Source organism: Phoxinus phoxinus, assembly GCF_949152265.1.
Source record: "Phoxinus phoxinus genome assembly, chromosome: 3".
In the NCBI taxonomy this organism is placed as follows: Eukaryota; Metazoa; Chordata; class Actinopteri; order Cypriniformes; family Leuciscidae; genus Phoxinus; species Phoxinus phoxinus.
The window spans coordinates 44,813,762-44,841,090 of record NC_136878.1 but is presented as its reverse complement, the minus strand read 5'-3'; the positions used below and the strand labels follow the sequence as shown (position 1 = coordinate 44,841,090).

The window sequence follows — 27,329 nt, the reverse complement described above, 5'->3', positions numbered from 1 at the left end:
AGGGCTGTGTGATATTGAAGAAAAATGCGATATGCGATAACTACTTAAATAATGTGATATTCGATATGCGATACGATAATGCTTAAAGTGTGTAAAATAAACTAAAATTATCTTTAAAATATATTTCAAATGATATAACCTACATGTGTTTCACATTCTTTTTATGACAAGAAAACATCCTTATAAATTTTGAAAGTGAACATCAGTGTTTTACTGTAGCATAAGAAGTGTTATTTTAACATCAGTGTAAACCACAGGGTTTCAGGTTATCCTACATTAGGTTTATTTAATAAAAGATACTGAATCATAAAAATATAAAAATAAAACATTGCTTAGTTTTCACTGTATGAATGAAATATATCCTGATACTTATTAGAGCTAAAAAAAACTTTGTCTTTTGTTCATGAACCCATTTATTGCAAGCTGTTGCGATATGCATATTGCGATATATACATTTGTGATATTTCGATATATTGTGCAGCCCTAAAATGTAGCTAATATCTGTCTGTCTACCTGTCGTTTGTCTATCAGACAGCCTGCAGAAGAGGATGGTGTCGATTGAAAGCTGCCTGACCAGACGGGACGTTTTACAGCTGTGCTTGGAAGCCGAAGGCAGTGATTGTGACCAGAAAGAGGTTTGGAAAGTTATAGACTTACCGGTTAGGCAATTTAAATAGTATTCTGGGCAAAATATCATGATTTAGAAAAGAGATATTCTTAAAAAACTATACTGTGGTAGGCAAGGCAAGTTGATTTATATAGCACATTTCCTACACAATGGTAATTCAAAGTGCTTTACATAGAAGAAATTAAAATAATAAAAAGAAATAAGAATAATTAAAACAGTTTAGAATAAAAAATAAAATACAGTACAAACAGTCGGACACTGTGTTTATCACATGTGTTTTGAGTCTGGATTTGAATGTGACTGGTACAGGAATACCGTATTTATGTGCCGTAAACTTTACATGGAGTGTCTTGGTACTACAATGTTACATGTTTACAATTATTAGAGCTGTGCTTTTACTATTAAAGCATATATTAACCAAAATGCAGTGGCTTAATATGCTTCCATTTGAAAGTTTATGGTCAGGCTCCGTTTATAAAATCACATTTACTGTAATTCACTTACAGTAAAATTGTGAAATATTTTTATAATTTTAAATTACTTCTATTCTATTGAATATATTGTAAAATGTAATTTATTCCTGTGATGTAAAAGCTGAATTTTCAGTATCATTACTCCAGTCTTCAGTGTCACATGATCCTTCAGATATGCTGATTTGCTGCTCAAGAAACATTTCTGATTATTATTATCAGTGTTGAAAACAGTTTTTGCTGCTTCAGATTTTTGTGGAACCTGTGATACATTTTATTTTTCAGGATTCCTTGATGAATAGAAATGTATTTATTTTAAATAAGGCCTGTGAAACGATTAATTGCATCTAAAATAAAAGTTTGTGTTTACATAATATATGTGTGTGTACTGTGTAAAACTATTTTCTATATAAAAATACACACACATGCATGTATATTTTAGAACTATTTGCATACTGTATATATATTTGTGTATATATTTATATAAATAACAAAGTTTTCTTAATATAGACATGCATGTGTGCATTAAATAATATATAGACATGCATGTGTGCATTAAATATAGACATGCATGTGTCTAAATAACATGTTATTTTGTTTAATTGTTTATTCAGAATCATGTTCATCATCTCTATTTGAAACAATAAAAGTATGATTCAATTTCTATAGAATCGTGCAGCTCTAAAAAAGCATCAAATAAAGGATTCAATGAGATTTACACTGTTGTTAAATATAGACATGCATGTGTGCATTAAATAAAATATAGACGTGCATGTGTGCATTAAATAAAATATAGACTTGCATGTGTGCATTAAATAAAATATAGACATGCATGTGTGCATTAAATAAAATATAGACATGCATGTGTGCATTAAATAAAATATAGACATGCATGTGTGCATTAAATATAGACATGCATGTGTGCATTAAATAAAATATAGACATGCATGTGTGCATTAAATTAAATATAGACATGCATGTGTGGATTAAATATAGACATGCATGTGTGCATTAAATTAAATATTGACATGCATGTGTGCATTAAATATAGACATGCATGTGTGGATTAAATATAGACATGCATGTGTGCATTAAATAAAATATAGACATGCATGTGTGCATTAAATTAAATATAGACATGCATGTGTGCATTAAATGTAGACATGCATGTGCATTAAATGTAGACATGCATGTGCATTAAATATAGACATGCATGCATTTTGGATGCGATTAATTTTCACAGCCCTATTTGAAATAAAATTCTTTGTAACAATGATGAATGAAGTCTTTACTACCACTTTTGATCAATTTAATGCGTCCTTGATGAATAAAAGTAGTAATTTCTTCCACAAAACAAACAAACTTTGTGCATTGATCATATTTGTTGATGTAATCTGCTTTTGTTTCTTTTCAGCCAAGCATCAGCCTGAAGTTCAGATGTGATAAATGTAAGGTGTTCTGTGAAGACATCTCTCCAGCGCTCGCTCACATCAGAGAAAGATCCCACAGGAAGAAAGCCAAGGTGAGGAGTCAAATTACACAATTATGATCAAGATGTTGGCAGGCTCAAACTGCTGTGCTGGTCATTTATGTCTGAAATGTGTGTCCTCTTCACAGGAACTGCAGAAGCTGACGCTGCTGTTGAATATACCGCCTCCTGGAAAAGCACAGTGTCATTTAATCAGCTCTGCACTGGAAAGTGTGGTCAATGAGTTTGGTTTGAACGATCAGGATTTGGAACAACGCCAAAATATTCTCGCTCTCGTTCAGAAAGTCCTTCAACCTTTCCTTCCAGGTATTTAACAACAGTGTAAATCTCATCGAATCCTTTATTTGATGCTTTTTTTTTTTTTTAGAGCTGCACGATTCTGGAGAAATTGAGAATCATAATTTTATTGTTTCAAATAGAGATGATGAACATGATTCTGAACAAACAATTAAACAAAATAACATGTTATTTACTAGAGGTTGTGACCAAATGCAGCAGTCTATTTAAAAAGAAAAAGAAAAAAAGAATTGGTTTGAATTAATTACTCATTCATTAAAGGGGGGGTATAATGCCATTTGCACAGGATGTAAAATAAATCTAATGTCCCCAGAGTGTGTATGTGAAGTCTTAGCTCAAAATACCCCACAGATATTTTTATATAGCATGTTAAAGTTGTCACTTTTTGAGGGTTAGCAAAAACACACCGTTTTTGTGTCTGTTCCTTTAAATGCAAATGAGCTGCTGCTCCCGGCACAGGGGGCGGAGCTTCAACAGCTTGTGTACTCAGCAGCTTCGATTACCTCACACACACATGCACTGAAAATTTAAAAAACTTTCCTGAATGGTTAGTTGATGAATTTATGTAGTTTATGTGTAGTTATCTTCTAGTCATTGATTAGCATATTCTGTCATGATAATCTATAAGTCGTGTTCTGGGGGCGGGGTTTATGTAAATTTTAGGGTTGGTGATGTCACTAACCCGGGAGGAATGTCGTGTAGTTCCTACCAGCCGTTTGTTGTAGTCCTTAAAAAGCCATTTCTTTAAAAGCAAATATCTTCCTTAGCTTTGAACTCTGAGCGTTGTAACTTTGCAGATGTTGTTTATGATCAAACAGCAACATTACACACTAACTAAAGTTAGAAAACTAAAATTATAATCAACCACCCCTTTAACACTTCACATATAATTACTGGATAAATCAGCGTCTTTGATAATTTAATGACGACAAAAAATTTTTTTGTCACTTGTCGCGACCTACTGGTGTAACGATGTAATCGATACAATCTTTATTTGCAGCATCTTATTATTTGCAGAAAGTTATTTGCTCTAATTTGATCGCTACTACAGACATCAGTGTTTATATCAGAACTATAAACTTTTAATCCCAGTACTTCAGTAGCCGCGTTTCCATTACCCTTCAAATTGCGCAAATTGAAACTGCGAATTGAAAATACGCTCAATGGAAACACTTAAATTTCGCAAAAACTCCCATTTATTGCAAAAAAGTTTTTACGCTCACATGAGGTGCTTTTTCAGGCAATTCGAAAAAGAAATATTTTGCAAAACTACAATGGAAACAGTTTTTGCGCATTTACAGTCACCTGACATTGAAGGCGCGGTGTGTTTGGACAGAATACGAGACAGTTGTTTATTAAATTCATAAAAGACAAAATTACAGGAATACTGGATTCTAAACCTCAAAGAAATGCCACAATCAAGACCTCGGAGCAGAAATGAGTGAGAAACTCCTCATGTGCCGCTCACAGTATAAGGGTCTTTCCTTGCCATTAATGCTTGGATAACACGCCTACGTCTCTTTCCCTTAATAATAATGTCTAATGCGGTGGCTGTGATATATAAACCTACCAACGTCCGTTTCCATGATTTTTTAAATGACCTATCGCGAGAGGAAAAATTACATTTTAGACGTATAACATCGGTTAATGGAAACACCGTCATTTTGCAATAGTTTTGTATCGATATTTAGAAAAAAATCACAAAAGCTTTGCGCAAATCTGTAATGGAAACGCGGCTAGTGATAATTTGAAGTATTGTAAGACAGAAATAAGGATACTGTGTGTTTGTGAAGCTGTTTTATACCTGTACATGACCTCTCTGGGTGAATGTTCTGACTTGTCAAAGCTATAATAGACAGAGCTGAATCACTGTCAATGAGATTGCGATGTTTTAACGATTAATTGTGCAGCTCTCATGCTCATTTTACTCTCTTCTCCCCTTCAGAATGCCAGTTCAGGTTATATGGATCTTCCTGCACCAAGTTCGGCTTCAAAGATTCGGATGTAAACATTGATGTGAAGTTTCCATCCCATGTGAGTATGAAGTGCTTATTAGAAATATTCTCACAACTGACCTTTTACATCTTATGGCTCTGTCTTCTGAGGTTGATCAAAGTAAATGACTTCATATTTACAGGTGAAACTCGAAAAATTAGTAATTTATTTCAGTAATTCAACTTAAAAGGTGAAACTAATATATTATATAGACTCATTACATGCAAAGTGAGATATTTCAAGCCTTTATTTGTGGTAATTTTGATGATTATGGCTTACAGCTTATGAAAACCTTTTCACAATATTCTAATTTTCTAAAAAGCTGTAAGCCATAATCATCAAAATTATAACAAATATAGGCTTGAAATATCTCACTTGGCATGTAATGAGTCTATATAATATATCAGTTTCACCTTTTAAAGGTATTGTGGAAGATTTTCACGAATTTTCGAAAAGAACCGCCCTCTCTATTTTTGGAAAAAATGCACATGCGCAACTCTACCTGCTCCCGAGAGGGAACGCCTATTAAACGTGTGCACGAGAGAGCGTGCACGAGCCTAGTTCTCCTCGTGCACGCTCTGTTTACAAGTTGCTGTCGGCATGGCTCATACAAGCCTACTTTCAAAAAGAAGATTTGCACTTCTTCCACTATGTCACACATTGGAATTATCAAAAAATGAACACACAAGGTTTTATAACATTTCAACGTGATACCTTTTACCATTTGGTCATAAGGCTACTTTAGACAAATTGAGATGTTTACCGTGTCTGCGCGGTGCGTGACTTGTGCCAGGGCTAGCATCGCTAATCATAGCTTACATTAACTTTTACTAGCAGTATTTTTAAACGGATTCTTTACCTGTCGAGTAGAAACTTCACGACTGAGGCATCAGTGGAAAGCCCAACCTGTGCTTCTAGCGCACGCCAGCGTGTGAAATATTCTCCCAAAAACACTTGTTTCTTGTTTCTTTCTTTAGAGGCCTTTCTCTTCTTGTCATACAATTCGTAGACATTTTTTCTCTTGCGACCTTTAGACATTTTTGAAAAAACCCGGTGAGAACGGCGAGCTTCAATGAGTGGCTGAAACCATAGCTCACCACATATACACCTGAAAGCGAAAACTACCTAGGGACGAGCACGTACGACGGCCTTACGTAAACATATCACCAGAATAATTGTCAACTAAGAGGACCAATAGTCTTGATGTTCCACCCAGAAAAAGAAAATCTTCCACTATACCTTTAAGTTGAATTACTGAAATAAATGAACTTTTGTACCATATTCAAATTTTTCGAGTTTCACCTGTACATATAAAAATTGGTCCTTTTTTATTTGATCCTTGTTTCCTTTTTTGAAGTTACATTTGTGTCTGTATTCAGAAATTCTTGCTAGACTGTGCACAACAACTTACTTGATTAAACCTAGCATGAAATTAACTTTACTCTCTTCAGTTGTTAATACAGGCGTCACAAAGCAATATCATTTATTAAGGCTCTTATCAGACTTCGAGCTATTATTGGCTCAAACCTCTGATACAAGCTAATTATCGCTGACATTTACACACAGTATTAACATTTGCTGTGTGAGTGTGTGTACACTACGATAGCTAACACACAAACCATGGCATATGTGGTTTAAAAGTCTTTAGCTAAGGGATAATCCACGGCTAGCTGTGCATTAAATGATTTTAATGCATGACATGGAGGCCAAGAATCGTTTCACATTCAAATCGTTTAATGCACAGCTAGCTGTGGATTTGGGTGACATGTTTTACAATTTTTTTTGCAATAATAATCTTACTTTTGCTAATGAAGTTTGGTCAATTGTTTTGTAATTAAGAAAAATAAATCTCTCATCAGTTCCAGCATCCTGATATTCTGCTCGTGGCTCAAGAGCATCTCTCTAAAAGTGGTAAGTTGAAAGATGAAATGCAGTTAAAGCAAATAATTACATATAATAATGTTATATTTGGCCACGGTGAAAAGAAACAGAACAGGGAATTGACCGATGGCTAAGCCACGCCCCCTCCACTCACTCGGATACACAGTCAATCAACATTCGATGACCGGCGCTATGGCCGCTGTCACAGTAGGAGACATTTCACAGGAGGCAATTGATGATTTTTGGAGACAGAAAGATTATATATCATCTCGAAGTCACCAAAAGGGCCTTAACTATGCATTGGAGGGTTTTATTAATAATTTTATTGTTGAGAAGGTCGATGAAAAGCTTCAGCTCCAGGCAAAAATGTACAGGTCAGTGTAAACGTGATAAACTGCAAAAAAAAACAAAAAAAAAAACCCCACTAAGTTCCCCAGTTGTTTTGGTAGAAAGTTGTCTAAAATGTTGTGCTTCAATATGTAATTAATGGTTCATGATCAAATTAAATATGTACAGGTCTAAGCTGCATACGTTTCCAGGGCTAGCCTTTTGACCATCTTTACCGAGAGTAGCCTAACGTTACCTCTCCGCTAGTGTGGTGCTACAGTATTTACACGAATCATTCAGCACAACATTGCTAACATTTGTTATCTCGGTTATTTACAGATACGTTAATGAAGCGAAGTGACATGATGTACAACGCAGCTAGAAGCTAACGTTTTCTAATGTTAGGCTAACGTTACGTTAGAGATGTTAAAGATAACGTTCAAATACATTGTTGACTTTCCTTAGAACAGATGTAGACATCCTTGTTTAATCTAGCCACGTTTAGTTGGTGTCGTGGTCTACCGCATAACTTATCTCGGTTGAGAAGTGGCTTGGGAAAGGGTCGTCCCCTAGCCTCTCGGGATACCTAGTGTCGGAGTTGCATGTACCCCGTGCACACCGTTTGACCATTTTAAACTTAAAATGACTAGAAAAAACATATAAAAACTTATAAATAAACTTAAATCCTTGTCTAACTTAAATCCTTGTCTAACTTAAATCCTTGTCTAACTTAAATCCTTGTCTAACTTAAATCCTTGTCTAACTTAAATCCTTGTCTAACTTAAATCCTTGTCTAACTTAAATCCTTGTCTAACTTAAATCCTTGTCTAACTTAAATCCTTGTCTAACTTAAATCCTTGTCTAACTTTAAACTTAATACTGACTAAATGCAATGTATTTCAATGGACGTGGAACCCGAGAATATCCGAGTGTATTGGGTTAGCTTTGCGCACTGAGATTGGCTCATCGCGTTTGGGGGGCGTTGGGCTTAGCCATAGGTCAATTGAGTTTCGAGATGCACTGATGATGAAATTTTGGCCAAAAAATTATGTTTTGTTATGACTGAAAATATAAAAGCATTATAGATAAAATAAAGCGTAATATATGCATTAAAGTATTCACAAAAAAAACACCCACCAATATAAAATAACAATGGTATGTTTTAATTTTTCTCACTGTTTAATGTTCATAATTGCAGATGTTTTTGTCAGTGTGGAGGGAGACTTCCACAGGAGGATGCCTGTAGTCGTGTGCAGAGAGAAATCAAGGTCTGTGTCCTGGCTTATTATTTTTTTACAAAGTTTAAATATGAAGCTAACTGCATTTAAATGTGTGTGTATATATAGTTTTATGAAGTTTTTTATATTGTTTTATTGTATTTTTTTTTATGTACACTAATGTCAAAAGGTTTTTCGAGTCAGTAAGATTGAATTATTCAGGATTTTATTCATGCATTAAATTGATCAGTAAACACATCTTCATGTTACAAAAAATATAAAATTCAAATAAATGTTTATTCTGAACTTTATTAATCAGGATCCTAAAAAAATAAAAATAAAGCAGCACAACTGTTTTCAACATTGATAATAATCATAAATATTTCTTGAGCATCAAATAATCATATTAGAATGATTTCTGAAGGATCATGTGACACTGGATAAAATGCATAACTTATTAAAAATAAATAACTTTTTGCAATATAATCACATAGAAAACATATTTTTTAAATGTTAGTATGTCACTATTTCAAACTTTGTGAGCAGAAGAGACTTCTTTCAAAAATATTTAAAAAATCTTACCGACCCCAACATGTGGAATGGGAGTGCATGTTAAATTCATTGACAGAGGAATAGTTGTCTTTTTAAAACTGCTTTAAACTTATGTTATATGTTTTTTTTTTTTTGTATCTCTTTTTGATCTTTTGAAGTGGTCTGATCTGCAAAGTCAGTGCGGGCAATGAGAGTGCATGCATAACAACAGCATATCTGAGCGAGATGGCGAGTCTGGAGCCGCAGCTCATCCCGCTGATCATATGCTTCCGGTTCTGGGCTAAGGTAAGACTGATGTGCACAGCGCTGTTTACTCTGATAGACAGTCTGGAGGGTTTTACAGCCAAGTTTCAAATGAAAAATTGCATGTTTTGTTTACCATGGTTCTCAGTGTTGTCTGAAATATGACATGTGGATCACAAAACCAGTCTCGAGTCGCACGGGTATATCTGTGGCAATAGCCAACAATACATTGTATGGGTCAAAATTATCGATTTTTCTTTTATGCCAAAAATCATTAGGATATTAAGTAAAGATCATGTTCCATGAAGATATTTAGTAAATTTCCTACCGTAAATATATAAAACCTGTATTTTTGTGAGTGAATGCAACACAATCGTGAACATAAATGCACAACTTTAAAGGAGATTTTCTCAATGTTTCGATTTTTTTGCTCCCTCAGATTCCAGATTTTCAATAGTTGTGTCTCGGCCAAATATTGTCATATCCTAACAAACCACACATCAATGGGAAGCTTATTTATTCAGCTTTCATATGATGTATAAATCATAATTTTAAGAAATTGAATCTGGTTTTGTGGTCCAGGGTCACATGGTATGTTAGTTAAATACAATATTGCATGGATTAATTGGTAGCATTTTTTTATGTACAGTGATACAGCATGAAGAATTTTAAAGCTCTGCATGCTTATTTATATATATCCTCATAATATGTGATGTTTTTTTGTCTGTGGGAATTAGATATGTTGTGTAGACCAGATGGAAGAAGGAGGACTTCCCTCATACTGCTTTACCCTCATGGTCATCAGCTTCTTGCAACGACGCAAGGAACCGGTCTTGCCTTCATACCTCGAGCACGTGGTGTGTGATTCAACATTAATGCATCATTTATTCAAGTGTATAGGACCAATGCCTGATTATTGCATCTGGATCCTTTTGGAGAGATAATTACCTGAGATAATCTGCAGTCAGCCGGTCATTATTGCAAAAAAATTTTTAATTAAACCCCGGCACTGTAATTAAGAAATCAGACCCTAATGCAATAATTATCCAGTTTATTACACAGATACTCATCACGTGAAGAAATATGGGAAATTAAAGTTTGAAATCCAACCTGAAATTATTTGATAATACTTATTTTAAAGCATTTATGTATAATACATAACTGAGGTTACAATTATTCATGAGATCATATAATGCATTATAAGGTGCATGCATAATTAATGCATTATAAAATGCTTTTATAATGCATTATAAATGAAGGATTTAAATAGTGTTACCAATTATTTTATAGTTTTACCTGTGTATTGGACATGGACAGTTTTACAGTTTAATGATCAACATACAAAACATATTTGACCAGGGAATGCTGCAACTGACCAATCACAATCAAGTATTTCAGAAAGCCTTGTAATGAACTAGGTGTGTGTGATATTTGGCAAAAAGTCTGTATTTTCTGGGATTTTGTCAATAATGATAAAAGATAAAATCTAAATGATTAGAAGATATTTAGATGATTGTCTTTTGGGCCAGTACCTTGGTTGTTTTAAGCCTGTCATGGGTAGCTGACTCCTGAAAAAATATATATAGTGTATGTGTGTGTATATATATATATATATAAGTTTTACTCTGAAAAATGGTCCGATTGCTAATTTGATATTACTTAAAATTTTCATAGAAATTTGAGACAAAAACTCTCGAATTGCAGAGAAAGATATCACTCTCAAGGCCTGTTTTTATTTTTTTATTTTTTTTAAGTTTCTTTTTATTTTATTTTTAAGTTTTTGACATACTTGATAATGTTAGCTCACACATCATTAAAACACATCATTAAATTATCATAGATGATACATATCGCACACCTCTATAATGAACAACAGAATGGCATTGCTACTGAAAACACCGCCCATAAGATACAAACCCTAAACTAGACAATTTAGATGCTTATGGAACATCTTGTTAGAAATGGTTTTCATTGTGAAGTAGTTTAGTTTGTTGCAGAGACTCATGTTGTGTCTTGTTTTAGGGTTTGCCTGTGAGCAAACTGAAGAGCTTCTCCATAACCGGGGTTGAAAAAGGACACGTGCTTTGGGTATATGATCCAACCTCAAATGACTCACAAGATAAAGACAAACTCATCAAGAAGGGGAAGGTTCGTATGTTCCCAGTTATTCATGTATTGTGCATCACAAGGTTTAATTTGAAGACAATTTTTAGGCCAAGCCAAAAGAAAGTCAACAAAACCACTACTGTGTTTTATGGAAGCTTGTTTTTGCCTCCAATTGCATCATTTTATCTCACAATTGACTTTTCTCACAATGTCAGGTTAAAAACTCGCAATTGTGAGGAAATATATCAGAATTGCAAGTTTATATCTCGCAATTCTGACTATTTCTCAGAATTGGGATTAAATAGCCCTATTCGGATGAGACTAGTTTTCATGGAGAATGTTAGAGAAATTTGTGTTTGACAAGTTAGTGACATCCGAATATGACAAGTTAGTGTTTTTCACACTGAACCTCAGTATAAATTCTAGGGTTTTTCAGCGAATTCAACGGTTTTCTAAGAAATCGAATCCCTTCTGAAATCGAAAACAATCGTACATATTGAACACTAGACCGCAGATGTTCTTCTGTAACGCCCACGTCTAGAAAACACACTCACACACCTCTGTAATAAACACAGAGATTAGCATAGTCCCGTCCAAACCAGGACATGAAATCACAGACATCAGGTGATAAGAATTGAGACTCAAATATCATTTAGAAAACCAGTCCCATCCAAATAGGGCTTACAGGTGAAACTCGAAAATTAGAATATTGTGCAAAAATATAATTTTGATGATTATGGCTTACAGCTTATGAAAACCCCAAATTCAAAATGACATGAAATCAATTAAAAAAAGGATTTTAAATACAGAAATGTCGACCCACTGAAAAGTATAATCATGCATATGTATATAGTTATATATAATAAATATATTAGCTTCACCTTTTAATTTGAATTACTGAAATGCATGAACTTTTGCACCATATTCAAATTTTTCGCATTTCACCTGCATCTCGCAGTTCAGGCTTTATAACTCACAAAGTTTATGTCTATTATAACTATATTTTGCAACTTAAAAAAAAAATCTTGGAATTGTGTGATATAAACTCAAATTTCTGAGGGAAAAAAAAGAATTGCGAGATGGAAAAAGTCGCAATTAACTTTTATTTTGTATTCCATGGCGGAAACGAGAGCTTCCATAATATTTTTTACCTATTGCTTCATTGTTTTGATTGAATAGTCTTCTAATTGTTTCTTCCTAAATAGTCTCCACTGGTTTTCAAAGAGCGAAGTCCTCCTGTACAGCTGGGGAAGCTTTGGGTCGAGTTGCTGCGATATTATTCACTGGAATTTCAAATACCCGAGAAAGTCATCAGTGTGCGCACAAACGGTGACCTATGGCGTGATCTGAAAGACTGGCCCAAAAAGAGGATTGCAATAGAAGGTATACATGGCATCATATATATATATACACACACACACACTACCAGTCAAAAGTTTTGGATCGGTAAGATTTTTTATGTTTTTAAAAGTCTCTTCTGTTCACCAAGGCTGCATTTATTTAATTAAAAATACAAAAATATTGTTAAATATTATTACTATATTTAAAATAGCTGTTTCCAATGTGAATATATATATATATATTAGGGCTGTCAAACGATTAAAATATTTAATCGCGATTAATCGCATGAATTTCATAGTTAAAGCTAGAGTAGGTAATGTTGGAGAGCTAGCCAGATTTGAAAGTGGCACCTCTTCTAAGCTCCGCCCCCTCCTGTCAGTGCTCCGTCCAAAGCTACGTCCCCCCACAAACATGAACGCGCATCCACATTTGGAGTCAGCTGCATGTACCTACCAGTGATGCGCGGGTTGATCCAAAATGAGCGGGTGCCTGCGCCCGCGGTTACGAGTCATCCAAAAATATTTTTAATGATATTCGGGTCGCGGTCGGTCGGGTCGTTTACCTTTGTAATTTATATAGTACTAGACACAATGTTCTATGAAATACACAGGTCTACACTTTATTGGCTGAATGCGCGAGGATGACGCACGAGCAGTCTGCAGATGAAAGTGGGAAATCCTTATTTACCTTTTGAATGTTGAGCGCGTTATTAACTTTTGAATAAAAGCTGACGCGGGACAAAATGCCCGATTTCCCAACACGTTGAACTGAGCAATGCCATTGTGCCATTTTAATAGGCTACTTTTAAACGCATATAGCTCAGTAATGTCAGTTTTATGTAGCCTATTTGCTGAGAGGGGGCGGGATTTTTGTTGGGAAAGTCCGGGGAGAGACGCACACGTCGATTAGACTGGATAAACACATGCAGCATCTTAATTGTTAAGAAAATGAAACGAAATAAATGAATAAATCAAGCCTTTATTACAAAACACTAGGCTATATATCATACAGCATTCTGAAAAATGCGCACCCCTAGTTCCTCCGTCTAAGCGGGCGGGTTAGTTGAAAACGTCGGTCGGGTGCGGGTTGTTTATACATTGACCCGCGCATCACTGCTGCACGCAGTAGTGCTCGGGCACGAGACATGAAGGCATCTGATTGGTTCTTTACATTCGCACCGAATGGCAGTGATTGGTCAGAGTTTTTACTGTCCTACAGCTGCTACAGAGGTCAGATTTTTTTCATTCCTTTTTCTGAACACATAATGTATTGACTACTATCAGAATGGAAGGACACTTTCACCCAGTATAAAAAAAAATGTTTCTGAACAGGATTACCAACCCTACCTTTAACTCGCGATTAATCATTTTTATCTATTTTAAATGTCTCTTGATTTCTTTTTGTCCCATTATATTTTCTCATTTTAATGCTCTTATCAACATGGAAAAGTGGATCGGCTTGCTTTGTGCAAATGTTTTTTATTGAAAACAACATTGGTATACTGTGTTCAATTTCACACTAACATTCTCACTTGGAGCAGATAATCTCTCACACAATGTAACACTGTCCATCAATAAAAGGGTGAAAGAAATACTGACGAGGTGACGTTACTGATATTGACGAGTGGGCGTAGAAACGCATCAGCTGTGTGTGTGCTTGACCATCAAGTGATTTTTCAGACTGGACGTGCTGCGATGATAGCTCAGTTCACAATGACAAAACACACAGATCACTTTGGTCTTGTCAATTGAACCATTTCGCAACTTTTTAAAAGTAAACTTTCCATTCAGAATCTTATTGGCATTCATTCCGGCGTCTCGCGCTCATCATTCATCCACTCCAAACGTAACGTTAAAGAGGGTCGCACACCGGACGAGAAGCGCAGCGCCTTGTATTTAAAATTCGAACACATTATTCTCTATGAGTGTACACACACCGGCGGCGCCATTCGGCGTTTTTATTGCTGGCCATAAACGGAGAAAGTGCGCGTCCGATGTGCGATACGAGTTGTCCTAGACGTGGCGCTGTGCTTCTCGTCCACTCTTTGGCCGGTTCGCATCGCAAGCCCAAACAAGTGTGTGCGGCGCGCCTGTTGTTTTGTTTCTGGTCTAGCTAGATCCGGTGTGGTGTTGTAGTTTTAATAACGTTACTAGTTGTTGCAAAAGCATGTGAAAAAAATACAAAGTTTGCTAGGCGTTAATCTCGCAATAAAAAAATTGACGCCGTTAAAATGGGTTTGCGTTAACGCCGTTAATAACGCGTTTAACGGCCAGCCCTAATATATATATATATTAAAATGTAATTTATTCTTGTGATCAAAGCTGAATTTTCAGCATCGTTACTCCAGTCTTCAGTGTCACATGATCCTCCAGAAATCAGTATAATATGATGATTTGCTGCTCAAGAAACATTTATGATTTTATCAATGTTGAAAACCGTTGTGTACAATTTTTATTTTAGGATTCTTTGATGAATAGTAAGTTACAAAGAACAGCATTTATCTGAAATATAATCTTTTGTGACATTATAACTGTCTTTACTGTAACTTTTGATTTAATTCAATACTCAAGACTGGAGTAATGATGCTGAAAATTCAGCTTTGATTACAGGGATAAATTATATTTTAAAATATATTAAAATAGAATACAGTCATTTTAAATTGTCATAATATTTAACAATATCACTGTTTTTTTTGTTGGTGTATCAAATAAATGCAGCCTTGGTGAGCAGAAGAGACTTATTTAAAAGGCATTAAAAATCTTACCGATCCAAAACGTTTGACTGTTAGTGTACGTCTGCCTAGATATGAGACATATCAGTATTTATCTCTGTTTTCTTCCTCAGATCCATTCGCCGTCCAGAGGAATGTGGCTCGGACGTTGAGTAGTCAGATGATGTTTGACTATATGTGTCATTGTCTCAAAACAACGTATAAGTACTTTGCTTCTTCTCCAAAAAGCAAAGCTGGGAAAGTCCGTTCAAACAGCCAAACTGATAAATCCGTGAGCGGTGTGAATCACGTCGATGCGGTGAAGAAGAGCAAGAAGGTGCCAGCTGAGGATCTGAGCAGATCCCGTGGAAGATCCAGTCCACATAGTACAGAAGATCTCGAAGACTCTGACTATATGATCGAGCTGGAGCAGGAGGACGAGGAAGTCGACTCCGACGCCGAGACTGAGGTGAGCAAAGCGCAGAAATACAGTAGTCCACATTTGAAGTGGATCAAAAAAAGTTAATCAAAGTTGTTCTAAGACAAGAACGGGTATTGTTCAAAATTCATGTATAACACCGTGTCCTAACCAGACGCGACGCGATAAGATCCAGCGACAAATAATTTGTCTGTCCACACTAGACGTGACTGCGAGATGCATAAAAATCAATAAAAACTCACAGCCAATCAGAACAGCGTGTGGGCGGAGTCTCGCCGTAAGTGCACAGCCAATTAGAACAGCGTGTGGGCGGAGTCTCGCAGCGAGTGCACAGCCAATCAGAACAGCGTGTGGGCGGAGTCTCGCGGAGAGTGCACAGCCAATCAGAACAGCGTGTGGGTGGAGTCTCGTGGCGAGTGCACAGCCAATCAGAACAGCGTGTGGGCGGAGTCTCGCGGCGAGTGCACAGCACCAGAGAGTAATCTTGACGGCACTCGCGTGTCGGTTACATAATTAAATTCACAAATATTACACCATTTAAACATTATTAAAAATACATAGGCTACTGAGTTACTAAAACAATATTTGTCAAAGAACACACTTGTTTGTTCACAGTTTGAACGTTCTTTTTTCCATTTGTTTAATTTCAAGATCTGAGGTGAATTTTCCACTGTTGCTTTTACAGCTCAAAGCTGGAGCACTAAATGATATTCAAAGTCACATGACACGCTTTTAACCCCTTATATTGGCACACCCATTACATATTTAAAACAGTAATATCCTATACTAAACCTAAACTAATCTTGACAAACTATATATATCATTTGAAAGCTTACAATCTCTAGTTTACATATTTGGTGACTGATTTTCAAAATAAATGACAGAGGAGCCGTAATTTATCAATTTGACACCAGAATATTTTCATACTCCTAAGGCGTGTTCAGACCTTTATTTTTAAAATTAGTGATGAACATCAAAAATCATGAAAGAATGGTAGAAACCTCAGTTTATTTCCATGTTTTGGAAAGCTCTAGGCCTCTCGTGCCTGTTGTTACCTGTTTGGGATAAACAAACCCCATGGCAGGCTGAGCAGGAGTTCGCCGCTGCGCACCACGTTCGCTCACTAAGCAAATTATCGCCAGGTGTGCACGCATAGAGCCCGTCATCCGTCAGCGTCCTGTCATGCAGAAGATGTTATCCAATCCGATTGACAAGATAATCTTTCCTCAAACAAGGCCTGGGCCGAGGCCTCTCGGCGCGTGCACACACACACACACACACACACACACAATGCAAGCAGTCTCCTCCAACTTCAGTTCAGACCTGAAAGTAAATATATCTTTCTTAACGGAATTATCCAGCATTCCCCTTCACTTTTCCCGCATTCTCCACCATATTTTGGAGTCGTTTCATCTGTCCTTGGATAGATCATCCGGCACATTACACGCATTTAGACTCTTAACATTAAATAAAGATCATAAACGGTTCCTGAGATTATCATTGCCACACTTTGTGTTTGTTGTTCCGGCTGGTTAGGACAAAAACTCTGATTAACATGGAAAAGATTGCGTCGTGTGTAGTTAGGACACGGTGTTACTTTGATTAATTTTTTTGATCCACTTCAAACGTTGACTACTGTAGATTGAGAAGAAATAGTCTTCTTTTCATCATGCAGTTGAGTTTAGGAACAGCTCTGAAAACTAGATCCTCATGTGATCCCCTTGAATCTTTATGCATTAGAGCTAATTTTTTTTTTTTACCCTCTGGTGCTCTTTGCGTGTCTGACCGAATTTTTTATTTTCAATGAAATGAATGTACTATATTTTAGTTTGATAATGTTTTTTATTTCATATTTTGTATTTTTTTTTGTAGGGGATAATTTTTTATACAAAATTATATTTATGCTGTTTTTATACATTTTTTGAGCGTAGAACTAAATTTTATTTCCAATTTAAACTGTCATAAACCTTGAATGCTTTAGAGCACAGACTTAAGTTTGATCTCTTTTCAAAGACGACACTTGGCAGATTATTGCTGAAGTGAAAAAAGTAACAGAATTTTATGTGTATTATTAAAAATGCTAATTTTTTATATGAAATATATATTTTCAAAATCACGTTTTACTCTAAAACAGCAAGAAAATCAAAGCCATAAATCTGTTCCAAATTTGAGGTTGATATCTCAAAAAATGAGCTTTCAGTGAGATTTTGTTTGGCTGCAGTACAAAAAGTTTTCACTAGATACAATTCGTCTCCCATTCATTTCCAGGAAGCACAAGTGTGAATATTTTTTACAGGACCATTTAACCTTTTTTGAATCATATCCATGATTTTTATTTATGTTGTGTGTTCACATGGCAAGTACAAAAACCTTTACCAAGTTTCGTATCATTCCAATGAAGTAAAAAAAAAGAAGAGAGTTAAGGACATATATATATTTCCCAGTGAAAATAAGAAAAAGATCATTATTAATACATTTACGGTATCATTTCATCTAAATGTGAAATACTGAAGAACCAGTTTTTGCATTCGTTCGGAGTTGAACTTAAATTGTGTGCACATTTGTAGGGTGAAGAAGAAGACGAGGAAGATGACGACGATGATGACGACATCGAGCTTGATGAATCTGGTTGTGATGGCGACGAGATCTTCCCCTTCGACCGGGAGACGAGTGACGATGTGGGATCCGATGTAGGCGATCCCGAGGAAGCAGCATCTGTCCAAATCAAACCAAAAGCAGAGCGTACCAAATCTGAATCTGAATTGCCTGCAGGAACGCAGTCGGACCTCGAAGGCGTTCATTATGTCTTCACCAAGAGGGTTTTCAGTGATGGCAAGGTAGATATGCATTCTCATATTCATGTCTATGTGAGACCATCCAAACTTGTTATTAAATGTAAAATGTACTAATGTTTGTTATTGTTGCCAGATATGTAGCTGCAATTGTTAAGAATGCAATATTAAAGTGCCTGTATTATGCTATTAATAGTCCCAAGCTCGGTGACTTCCAACGTGACCGGCACTAAGTTTGTAATATCATTGCGCTGCTGGTACGGCAGCAGTTCCTTGATTATTACGCAGGATTATTACATAGTTCCTAGTCATATTGGCCTAGAAAAGCGCAACTTTTTTATTTTCTGTCGGTCTTAGCACACGATGTAACTACAGAAGAGTCAAGTTTTAAATAAGAAAAATATTGAAACTCTTTGGTCATTTTTTTTGAGAGAGATGCTAACGGTCTAATCAGATTCAATGATCTATGCTAAGCTATGCTAAAAGTGCTACCGCCAGATCCGGAGATCGGCTGAGTGGATTCGAAAACGGTAAAATTCAACTGTTTAACTCTAGGGGAGCTGGGAAATGAGCCTATTTCCAAAAAAAAGTGGAGTGTTCCTTTAATGCGAATTCACAATCACCAGTCTTTATTCACCATTTGATGTGGTTCATGGTGACAAATTATCTGTTTTTTTCTGTTAGTCCCCCATTGTGATATGCGGCCTTTGCAAGAGTGATGGACATTCAAAACAGGACTGTCCCGAGGACTTCAAGCGAGTGGAGTTAAAACGCCTCCCAACCATGACTCTGGACTTCCTGAAGATCCTCAATGAAGTCTGTGAGCAATGCTACCGTAAGTACGCTGTGGACATGAAGACATTCTTTAGTTTTTTCCTTTATAAGGATTAGTTCACCTCAAAATGAAAATGTCCTGATAATGTACTCACCCCAATGCCATCCAAGATGTTCATGTCTTTCTTTCTTCAGTGGAAAAGAAATTAATTTTTTTGAGAAACATTTCAGGATTTTTCTCCACACAATGGACTTCAACCGCAACAACATGTTGAAGTCCAAATCAGTGCAGTTTCAAACGGCTCTGCACAATCCCAGCTGAGGAATAGGGTCTTATCTAGCGAAACGATCGGTCATTTTCTAAAAATTAAATAAAATATGTATATACTTTTTAACCACAATTGTTTGTCTTGTGCTGGTCTGCGACGCTCCAGGCATTGCGTAATCACGTTGGAAAGGTCACGGGTCACGTCATCTGTCCAAGTTATTTGTCTGTGTACTCTGGTTCAAAAAGGTAGGGAAGGGCGAAAAATTAATCTAATTTTCTCCTCCAAAATCGTCCGACATCTTTGTTTTAATTTATTATTATTATTTAAAAATATTTTCGTGACCTTTCCAACGTGATGACGTAATATGTAGCGCATCCAGAGATAGTACAAGATGGGCATTTGTGGTTAAAAAGTGTATATATATATATATATATATATATATATAAATATATATAAATAAAATATAATATAATATAATATATATATATATATTTTTTAATGGATCGTTTAGCTAGATAAGACCCTTATTTCTCAGCTGGGATCGTGCAGAGCCGTTTGAAACTGCATTGATTTGGACTTCAACATGTTGGTTGCGGTTTAAGTCCATTGTGTGGAGAAAAATCCTGATATGTTTTCCTCAAAAAACTTAATTTTGTTTTTCACTGAAGAAAGATAGACATGAACATCGTGGATGGCATTGGGGTGAGTAAATTATCAGGAAATTTTAATTTTGAGGTGAACTAATCTTTTAAAGTAGTGAGTGACCTTCACCTGAGGATGAAATGTAGACTGGTAATTCTCTTATGGGAAGATTTTACACCTTTTATGACACTGATTTTTTACATGTACACACATTGTTGCATACATGTTTTTTTATTTACATACAGGTGAAATTCGAAAATTTTTAATATTGTGCAAAAGTTAATTTATTACTATAATTCGACTAATATAATATATAGACTCATTACATGCAAAGTGAGATATTTCAAGCCTTTATTTGTTATAATTTTGATGATTATGCTTACCCAAATTCAAAATTAGAATATTGTGAAAAGGTTTTCATAAGCTGTAAGCCATAATCATCAAAATTATAACAAATAAAGGCTTTAAATATCTCACTTTGCATGTAATGAGTCAATATAATATATTAGTTTCACCTTTTAAGTTGAATTACTGAAATAAATGAACTTTTTCACCATATTCTAATTTTTCAAGTTTCACCTGTAAATCTTTCTTTGTTTTTATTAAATGTTAAAATCTAGCTTGCGGTTACATTTTTGCATGTAGTTTCACTGATTCAATAAAAATTATTGCATTTATTTAGGTGACTTTGCACCAGATGATGTGGAGGTGAAAGTCAGAGAACACATTTTACAAGACTTTGAGATTTTCCTGAGATGTCAAGTGCCAGGTAATGCAGCTTGGTGTAACTGTTTATAATCTAAACATGTAAAGTTTGGCATTTTTTCCATTTAAATGCGCTGAGAGATTTCTTCTTTAATTTGCTAAAGTTAATATACAACTCATTATAGCAGTGAGATTCCACTTGTTTTTAAGCTGGATATCTACATTTTTGCTAAATTCAGCCATTTACTCTATTTTTATGTTTTATATGTATTTAATGAGAGGACTATACAGATGCTTATTTGTTGATGTGTATTTTTATTTTATCTTATCAGGAGCCAAGTTGGCTTTGTTTGGTTCATCCAAGAATGGGTTTGGCTTTAAGCAGAGTGACTTGGACATCTGTATGACTCTAGAAGGCCAGGACACAGCGGCGGTAATGTCCCAAGACTCTTTCTACACAAGACATCGCAAACATGCATTAAATCGATCAGAAGTGATGTTAAAGATATTTATAATGTTACATAAGATTTCTATTTTAAAAAATGCGGTTCTTTTTAACTTTCTGGTCCTGAATCCTGAAAAAGTATGAACAGCACAACTTTGTAGTGAACATTGATAATAATCAGAAATATTTCTTGAGCAGCAAATCATCATATTAGAATGATTTCTGAAGGATCATGTGACACTGAAGACTGGAGTAATGATGCTGAAAATCATGAAAATTACATTTTAAAATATATTCACTCAGAAAACAGTCATTTTAAATTGTAATCATATTGTAATCACCTTGGTGAGCAGAAGAGACTACTTTCAAAAACGAACCGCAAGAACTATTTATGCTCTGTGTAAGCAAAACTTTTTAGACCCTGTATTTTGTGTTAATTAAGTTTCCTAATCTGGTTCCTCTGATAGGGCTTGGACTCCATGGCTGTTATTGAGAGCCTGGCTAAAGCTCTACGGAAACACCATGGTAAGGTTTATTTTGGGTGTGATTGTGAAATTGCCTGTTGTTTGTGCTAGACACTCATTTCATTCAGTAATCATGTTTTGTATTGTTCACTATTAAATACAGGTAAAAATTAGAATATCATGCTAAAATTCATTTATTTCAGTAATTCAACTTAAAGGTGAAACTAATATATTATATAGACTCATTACATGCAAAGTGAGATATTTCAAGCCTTTGTTATAATTTTGATGATTATGGCGTACAACTTATGAAAACCCCAAATTCAAAATTAGAATATTGTGAAATGGTTCACATAAGCTGTAAGCCATAATCATCAAAATTACAACAAATAAAGGCTTGAAATATTTCACTTTGCATGTAATGAGTCAATATAATATATTAGTTTCACCTTTAAGTTGAATTACTGAAATAAATGAACTTTTGCACGATATTCTAATTTTCCGAGTTTCACCTGTAAATTTGACATTTTTAGGAATAGAAAGGCTATGTTCACACTTAGCGTCTTTTTTCAAACTGCCAGCGTCTGTTCTACATTAGAACCCTATGGAGTAAACCGTTTTTTCAAAAAAGTCCTGAGCGCTTTTTTAAACGCCACCGCCGGCGTCTTTTTCTGCAGCTCAGAGCGTCTTTTAAAGTTGAAAAAAGTTTAACTTTTCTGAAAAGAACGCCCTACGTCAAGCGCCTTTTTGACAGCTGACCAATGACAAGCGAGTAGCGAGACCTGTCGTTTCCATAACAACAAGAAAAATGGACACGGTGCCGGTAGAAAAACTAATCGTCCTTGTTTCGGAGCACAAGGAGCTGTTTGATATGAGTACACAACTCTATCATAACATACATCACAAAGAGGCTGTGTGGGCACACTACTGTTGCAGCTGTTGTTATAGCAACAAAAGACGCACTCGGCTGCTATTTGTAACCGAACGCGCAGCGGTTTTTTTTTTTTTTGCTAAAAAAACGCCGTTGTTAACTTTTTTTTGTCAAAAAAGACGCTAAGTGTGAACGTAGCCAAAGACTGTCTTATACATTGTCCTCTCTCAGAAGCTTTAATCTTCTGACTGGTAAATGAAATGACAAAAAGCCTCTCTGTACGCCTCAGGCAACCTCCGTTTACTTTAAATGCTTGTTTTTCAAATAAATCAGTGCTTTTGTTTTACACCCATGTCTATTTATCCATCTATTCATTGTAGGCCTGAGAAACATCCTACCTATTACTACTGCAAAAGTCCCAATTGTGAAGTTTTACCACGCCAAAACTGGACTAGAGGGAGATATAAGCTTGTACAATACACTGGTGAGAGAATCATTCTGTTGCATTATTTTTACATGTCCAAACTTGACTCTTGAACAGAACGTTTTTTAATGGAAGTTAAAACCATTGCACTTTTTAATAGCGTTAGAATTTTATAAGAAGAAAGCCCTCTTTACCCATTTGCAAAAGTTATGGCATTATGGATTGTGGATTGTAGCTTGTTACTTATCGCCAATGTTTAAACTTCAATATTTTTTTATGATCGACATCCCTAATTAAATTCATGGTTTGGCAATAAACAGTAAGTTTAGTGTACAATTTGCACACACAAAAACAATTAAATTGAAAAGGTTGGGTTGGGCTGGGTTGGGGGGGGGGGGGGGGGGTGAACTAACCCTGTACCTTTTAAAACCATATTACGTCTGAGTAGTTCACTTATACTACTCCGTAAAGTTAAAAGTTACACTTTTTTTACAGTACAATAGTAATTACATGTACCATGTAACAAAGACAATTACCATACATTATGCATAATTACATGCAACTAACCTTAAAACACACCCTAACCCTATAGTGATTACATGTAGTTTATTATTATTACTCGGTACTTCAATGTATAGTTACACTGTACCACGAACACTTTAAAATAAAGTGATACCCTCAATTCTCTCTTGTGTAAATACACTAAGTCCACATACCTAATTTTTCCGTTTTATATTCTCAGGCTTTGCACAACACACAGTTACTGGCATCTTATGCTGCAATTGACGCTCGGGTGAAGATCCTCTGCTACGTCATGAAAGTGTTCTCCAAAGTAAGTTCGACACATTCATTATTGCTTCAGTCATAGAGATCGTAGTCATTAGTGGCCAAGCTTGAAGCTTGAATGAGAAAGAATCCAGAAAGTCACTTTTGGTGAAAAGATGAAGGACGAAACAATCATTAGCATCTGAATTTAAGCTCCGGATCTTCTTCACACTTGATACACCGTGACACAAACAGTAACTGCACAAGCATCAGTTTTACTGAATCAATTCCAGCGCGAGTCTCGTCCTTTAGAAGTGCATCAAAGTGGATTTGCTTTGGCAGCAGAAAACCGCTTCTTCTCAACATGTCGACACAGGAACCAAACTCTTCCAGTCTCAGCTGCAACTACAGTGTTTGAGGGTCAATGTTTAGTTGTTCACGGGCAGCCAATGAAGAGCATAGACTGGCGTTATGCAAATGTGTTACTTACAAACCTACATACAGTGCTTAGCATAAGTGAACACACCCATGCTAAAGTTGACTAAAAAGAGGAATAAAGGCCAGTTATTTCATGGATCCAGGAGACTATGATCCTGATAAAGTTCCCTTGGCCTCTGGAATTAAAACAGCCGCACATCCTCACACAAACTTCTCCAGACCTAGAGATTGGGGAACTTTCCATAAGATCATCTTTCAATGCAAATCAAACCAGCTATTAGGCGAACTGAAATAAAACCATGCCGTTCTCTAGGTATGGTGAAGGGTGTGTGAGGATGTGCGGCTGTTTTAATTCCAGAGGCCAAGGGAACTTTATCAGGATCATAGTATCCCGGATCCATGAAATAACTGGACTTTAACCCTTTAGAACCTGAAGCTAAAATGGGTGTTTTTCACATATTTTGATTTTTTTTACTCTAAAATTCTTAAACAATGTGCTATCTTCATGTGCAAGGTGTCATATTTTTCAGAAAAAGATTAGCTTTCAACAAATTACAGTTATTGAACATTATTGTGTGTGGTGAGTTTGTAAATAGAATTTAAATAGACAAAAATAAAAAAACGAGAATAAATTTTCAGATTTTTATTTAGAAAAACACAGAAATATCACGAACGAAAGAAACTAACACTTTAAAGTTGAAAAATAAAGTATAATACAACTATACAAGTCTATTTTGTGACATTGGGTTGCACAGTTTTCATTTAGGACACTTTTTTTCATACACGCACACATACAAATGCGTCCATTCATATTGGCACGCGCACATACACATGCATACAACACATGTAAAGATACGTGAAAAAGTAACGGCCATCCGCCTCCCAAGTTTCATTAAAAATCATCCCAATCCCCTCTTCTGCTGTCTACCACTTCTTTCTCCATGTATTTGTCCGTTTCTTTTATTATTTTATCCAATCCAAAACACTCTAACCGGCCGCGCTTCGTATCTCTGTTCAAATCCTTCCTTCCCGCTCTGCCAGAAAGCCCGCTGTCATTTGCAGATGGAAAGCATGAAATTACCGTAATAAGCCGTATATTGCCGAAAAGCGCATGTTGTCTACTGTCAGGGGCAATTTGAATGGTTTTGATAGTGCAAACGGTTGAAGAGTTACAGTACAATGAATACAGCTTGCTGATTTGTGTCGGCGACGACACATTCGGTTCTAAAGGGTTAAAGATAAAAATCTGCCTGTCTCTATGGGGATTTAACATAGGGGTGTCCTGACTTATGCACCCTGTGTTTTAAGGAAGAACATTTATTTATTTACGATACATTATTCATTCACAAAGAAAATTGGTGTCCTTAAAGGTTGGAGTTTTCCTCATTTTATTAATTAAGGCATTAAGATCAATTTCCAAAAGATAATTTTTTTTATTCTTCTTTTTAGCCAACTTTAGCATGTGTGTGTTCACTTATGCTAAGCCCTGTATGTTCAGCAGGAATCAAATCACTTTGATCTTTGAAACTTTGCAGACCTTTTACTTTCACAAACAACTATATTATACACTGCATGAAAGGTCAAATCTGAAAAAACAGCAAAATAGGGGCACTTTAACATATTAATGATCTTGATAATGTTTGTCTTTTCAGGTGTGTGACATTGGAGATGCATCTCGTGGTAGTCTTTCTTCATATGCCTACACTCTAATGGTCCTTTACTTCCTTCAACAAAGAAGTCCGGCTGTTATCCCAGTTCTCCAAGAGGTGTCTTTCTTAACAATTATAACCTTTTCAATGACAGTTACTTATAATAAATGTGACCCTGGACCACAAAACCAGTCACATGGGTACATTTTTTGAAATTGAGATTTATATATCATATGAAAGCTGAATAAATAAGCTTTCCATTGATGTATAGTTTGTTAGATGACAATATTTGGCCGAACTATCTGAAAATCTGGAATCTGAGGGTGCAAAAAATCTAAACATTGAGAAAATCTCCTTTAAAGTTGTGCATTTATGTTCACGATTGTTCTGCATTCACTCACAAAAATACATGTTTTATATATTTACGGTAGGAAATGTACAAAATATCTTCATGGAACATGATCTTTACTTAATATCCTAATGATTTTTGGCATAAAAGAAAAAAATCTAATTTTGACCCATACAATGTATAGTTGGCTATTGCCACAGATATACCCGTGCGACTCGAGACTGGTTTTGTGGTCCAGGGTCACATATGATTTAAATGCATGGTTACAACTCTTACAGCACTTATACTTTATTTTTAAATGCATTTCTTTAACCATGTGCACACCAAAAATGTATTCTTAATTCATTAATAACATTTTATTCCTACTTTCATGTAAGTTAGAAATGCATGTTCCCTAGTGCATAACCCAATAAATATATTTATATAATTCTGATATTTCAACATAAAACAGGACTTATTTCTCTAACTTTTTGTGTATTCTTCTACATTGCTAAACGTCATCATTAAGGACATCCTAATCTACTGTATTATGGGATGAGATTGATGTAAAACATACATTCACTCTGAATTAATTTTGTATGTCTTTTGTAGATATACGATGGCGAGAAGAAGCCAGTAGTCCTTGTAGATGGCTGGGATGTACATTTCTTTAAGGATTTGAAGAACTTGGTGAGTGAGGTCCAAAAAAAAAAAAACATTGCAAGTTTTGGATGCAATTTTTTTTATTTCACAGTTAATTGTAAAAAGTTATAGATTGATTTTTAGATCTGACATTTTTTTTTCCTTCAAATCTATGAAACGTGTAGCACGAAACGCATGTCTTGAACTTATTTTGTAATAGTTGTTAAAGGGGTGGTTGATTATGATTTCACTTTTCTAGCTTTAGTTAGTGTGTAATGTTGCTGTTTGATCATAAACAACATCTGCAAAGTTATAACGCTCAAAGCAAAGGAAGATATTTGCTTTTAAAGAAATCGCTTTTTAAGGACTACAACAAACGGCTGGTAGAGACTACACAACATTCCTGCCAGATTAGTGACATCACCA

General features: G+C 35.5%; 1 protein-coding gene across 2 annotated transcripts in view; it reads left to right on the top strand.

Annotated features, from left to right (window-relative positions):
• tut7 (terminal uridylyl transferase 7) overlaps positions 1 to 27,329 on the top strand; it is a 48,778-nt gene that overhangs the window by 3,554 nt on the left and 17,895 nt on the right. For both annotated transcript variants that reach the window (XM_079606406.1, XM_079606405.1), the window contains exons 3-22: positions 532 to 635; positions 2,513 to 2,620; positions 2,716 to 2,893; positions 4,830 to 4,918; positions 6,739 to 6,790; positions 8,286 to 8,355; positions 9,015 to 9,141; positions 9,837 to 9,956; positions 11,122 to 11,247; positions 12,411 to 12,588; positions 15,391 to 15,725; positions 18,263 to 18,532; positions 19,172 to 19,322; positions 20,855 to 20,941; positions 21,210 to 21,310; positions 21,790 to 21,847; positions 23,038 to 23,141; positions 23,824 to 23,913; positions 25,937 to 26,050; positions 26,874 to 26,951. In XM_079606406.1, coding sequence (XP_079462532.1) covers positions 532 to 635; positions 2,513 to 2,620; positions 2,716 to 2,893; positions 4,830 to 4,918; positions 6,739 to 6,790; positions 8,286 to 8,355; positions 9,015 to 9,141; positions 9,837 to 9,956; positions 11,122 to 11,247; positions 12,411 to 12,588; positions 15,391 to 15,725; positions 18,263 to 18,532; positions 19,172 to 19,322; positions 20,855 to 20,941; positions 21,210 to 21,310; positions 21,790 to 21,847; positions 23,038 to 23,141; positions 23,824 to 23,913; positions 25,937 to 26,050; positions 26,874 to 26,951 — 2,540 coding nt within the window. The remainder of the gene's footprint in view (positions 1 to 531; positions 636 to 2,512; positions 2,621 to 2,715; positions 2,894 to 4,829; positions 4,919 to 6,738; positions 6,791 to 8,285; positions 8,356 to 9,014; positions 9,142 to 9,836; positions 9,957 to 11,121; positions 11,248 to 12,410; positions 12,589 to 15,390; positions 15,726 to 18,262; positions 18,533 to 19,171; positions 19,323 to 20,854; positions 20,942 to 21,209; positions 21,311 to 21,789; positions 21,848 to 23,037; positions 23,142 to 23,823; positions 23,914 to 25,936; positions 26,051 to 26,873; positions 26,952 to 27,329) is intronic.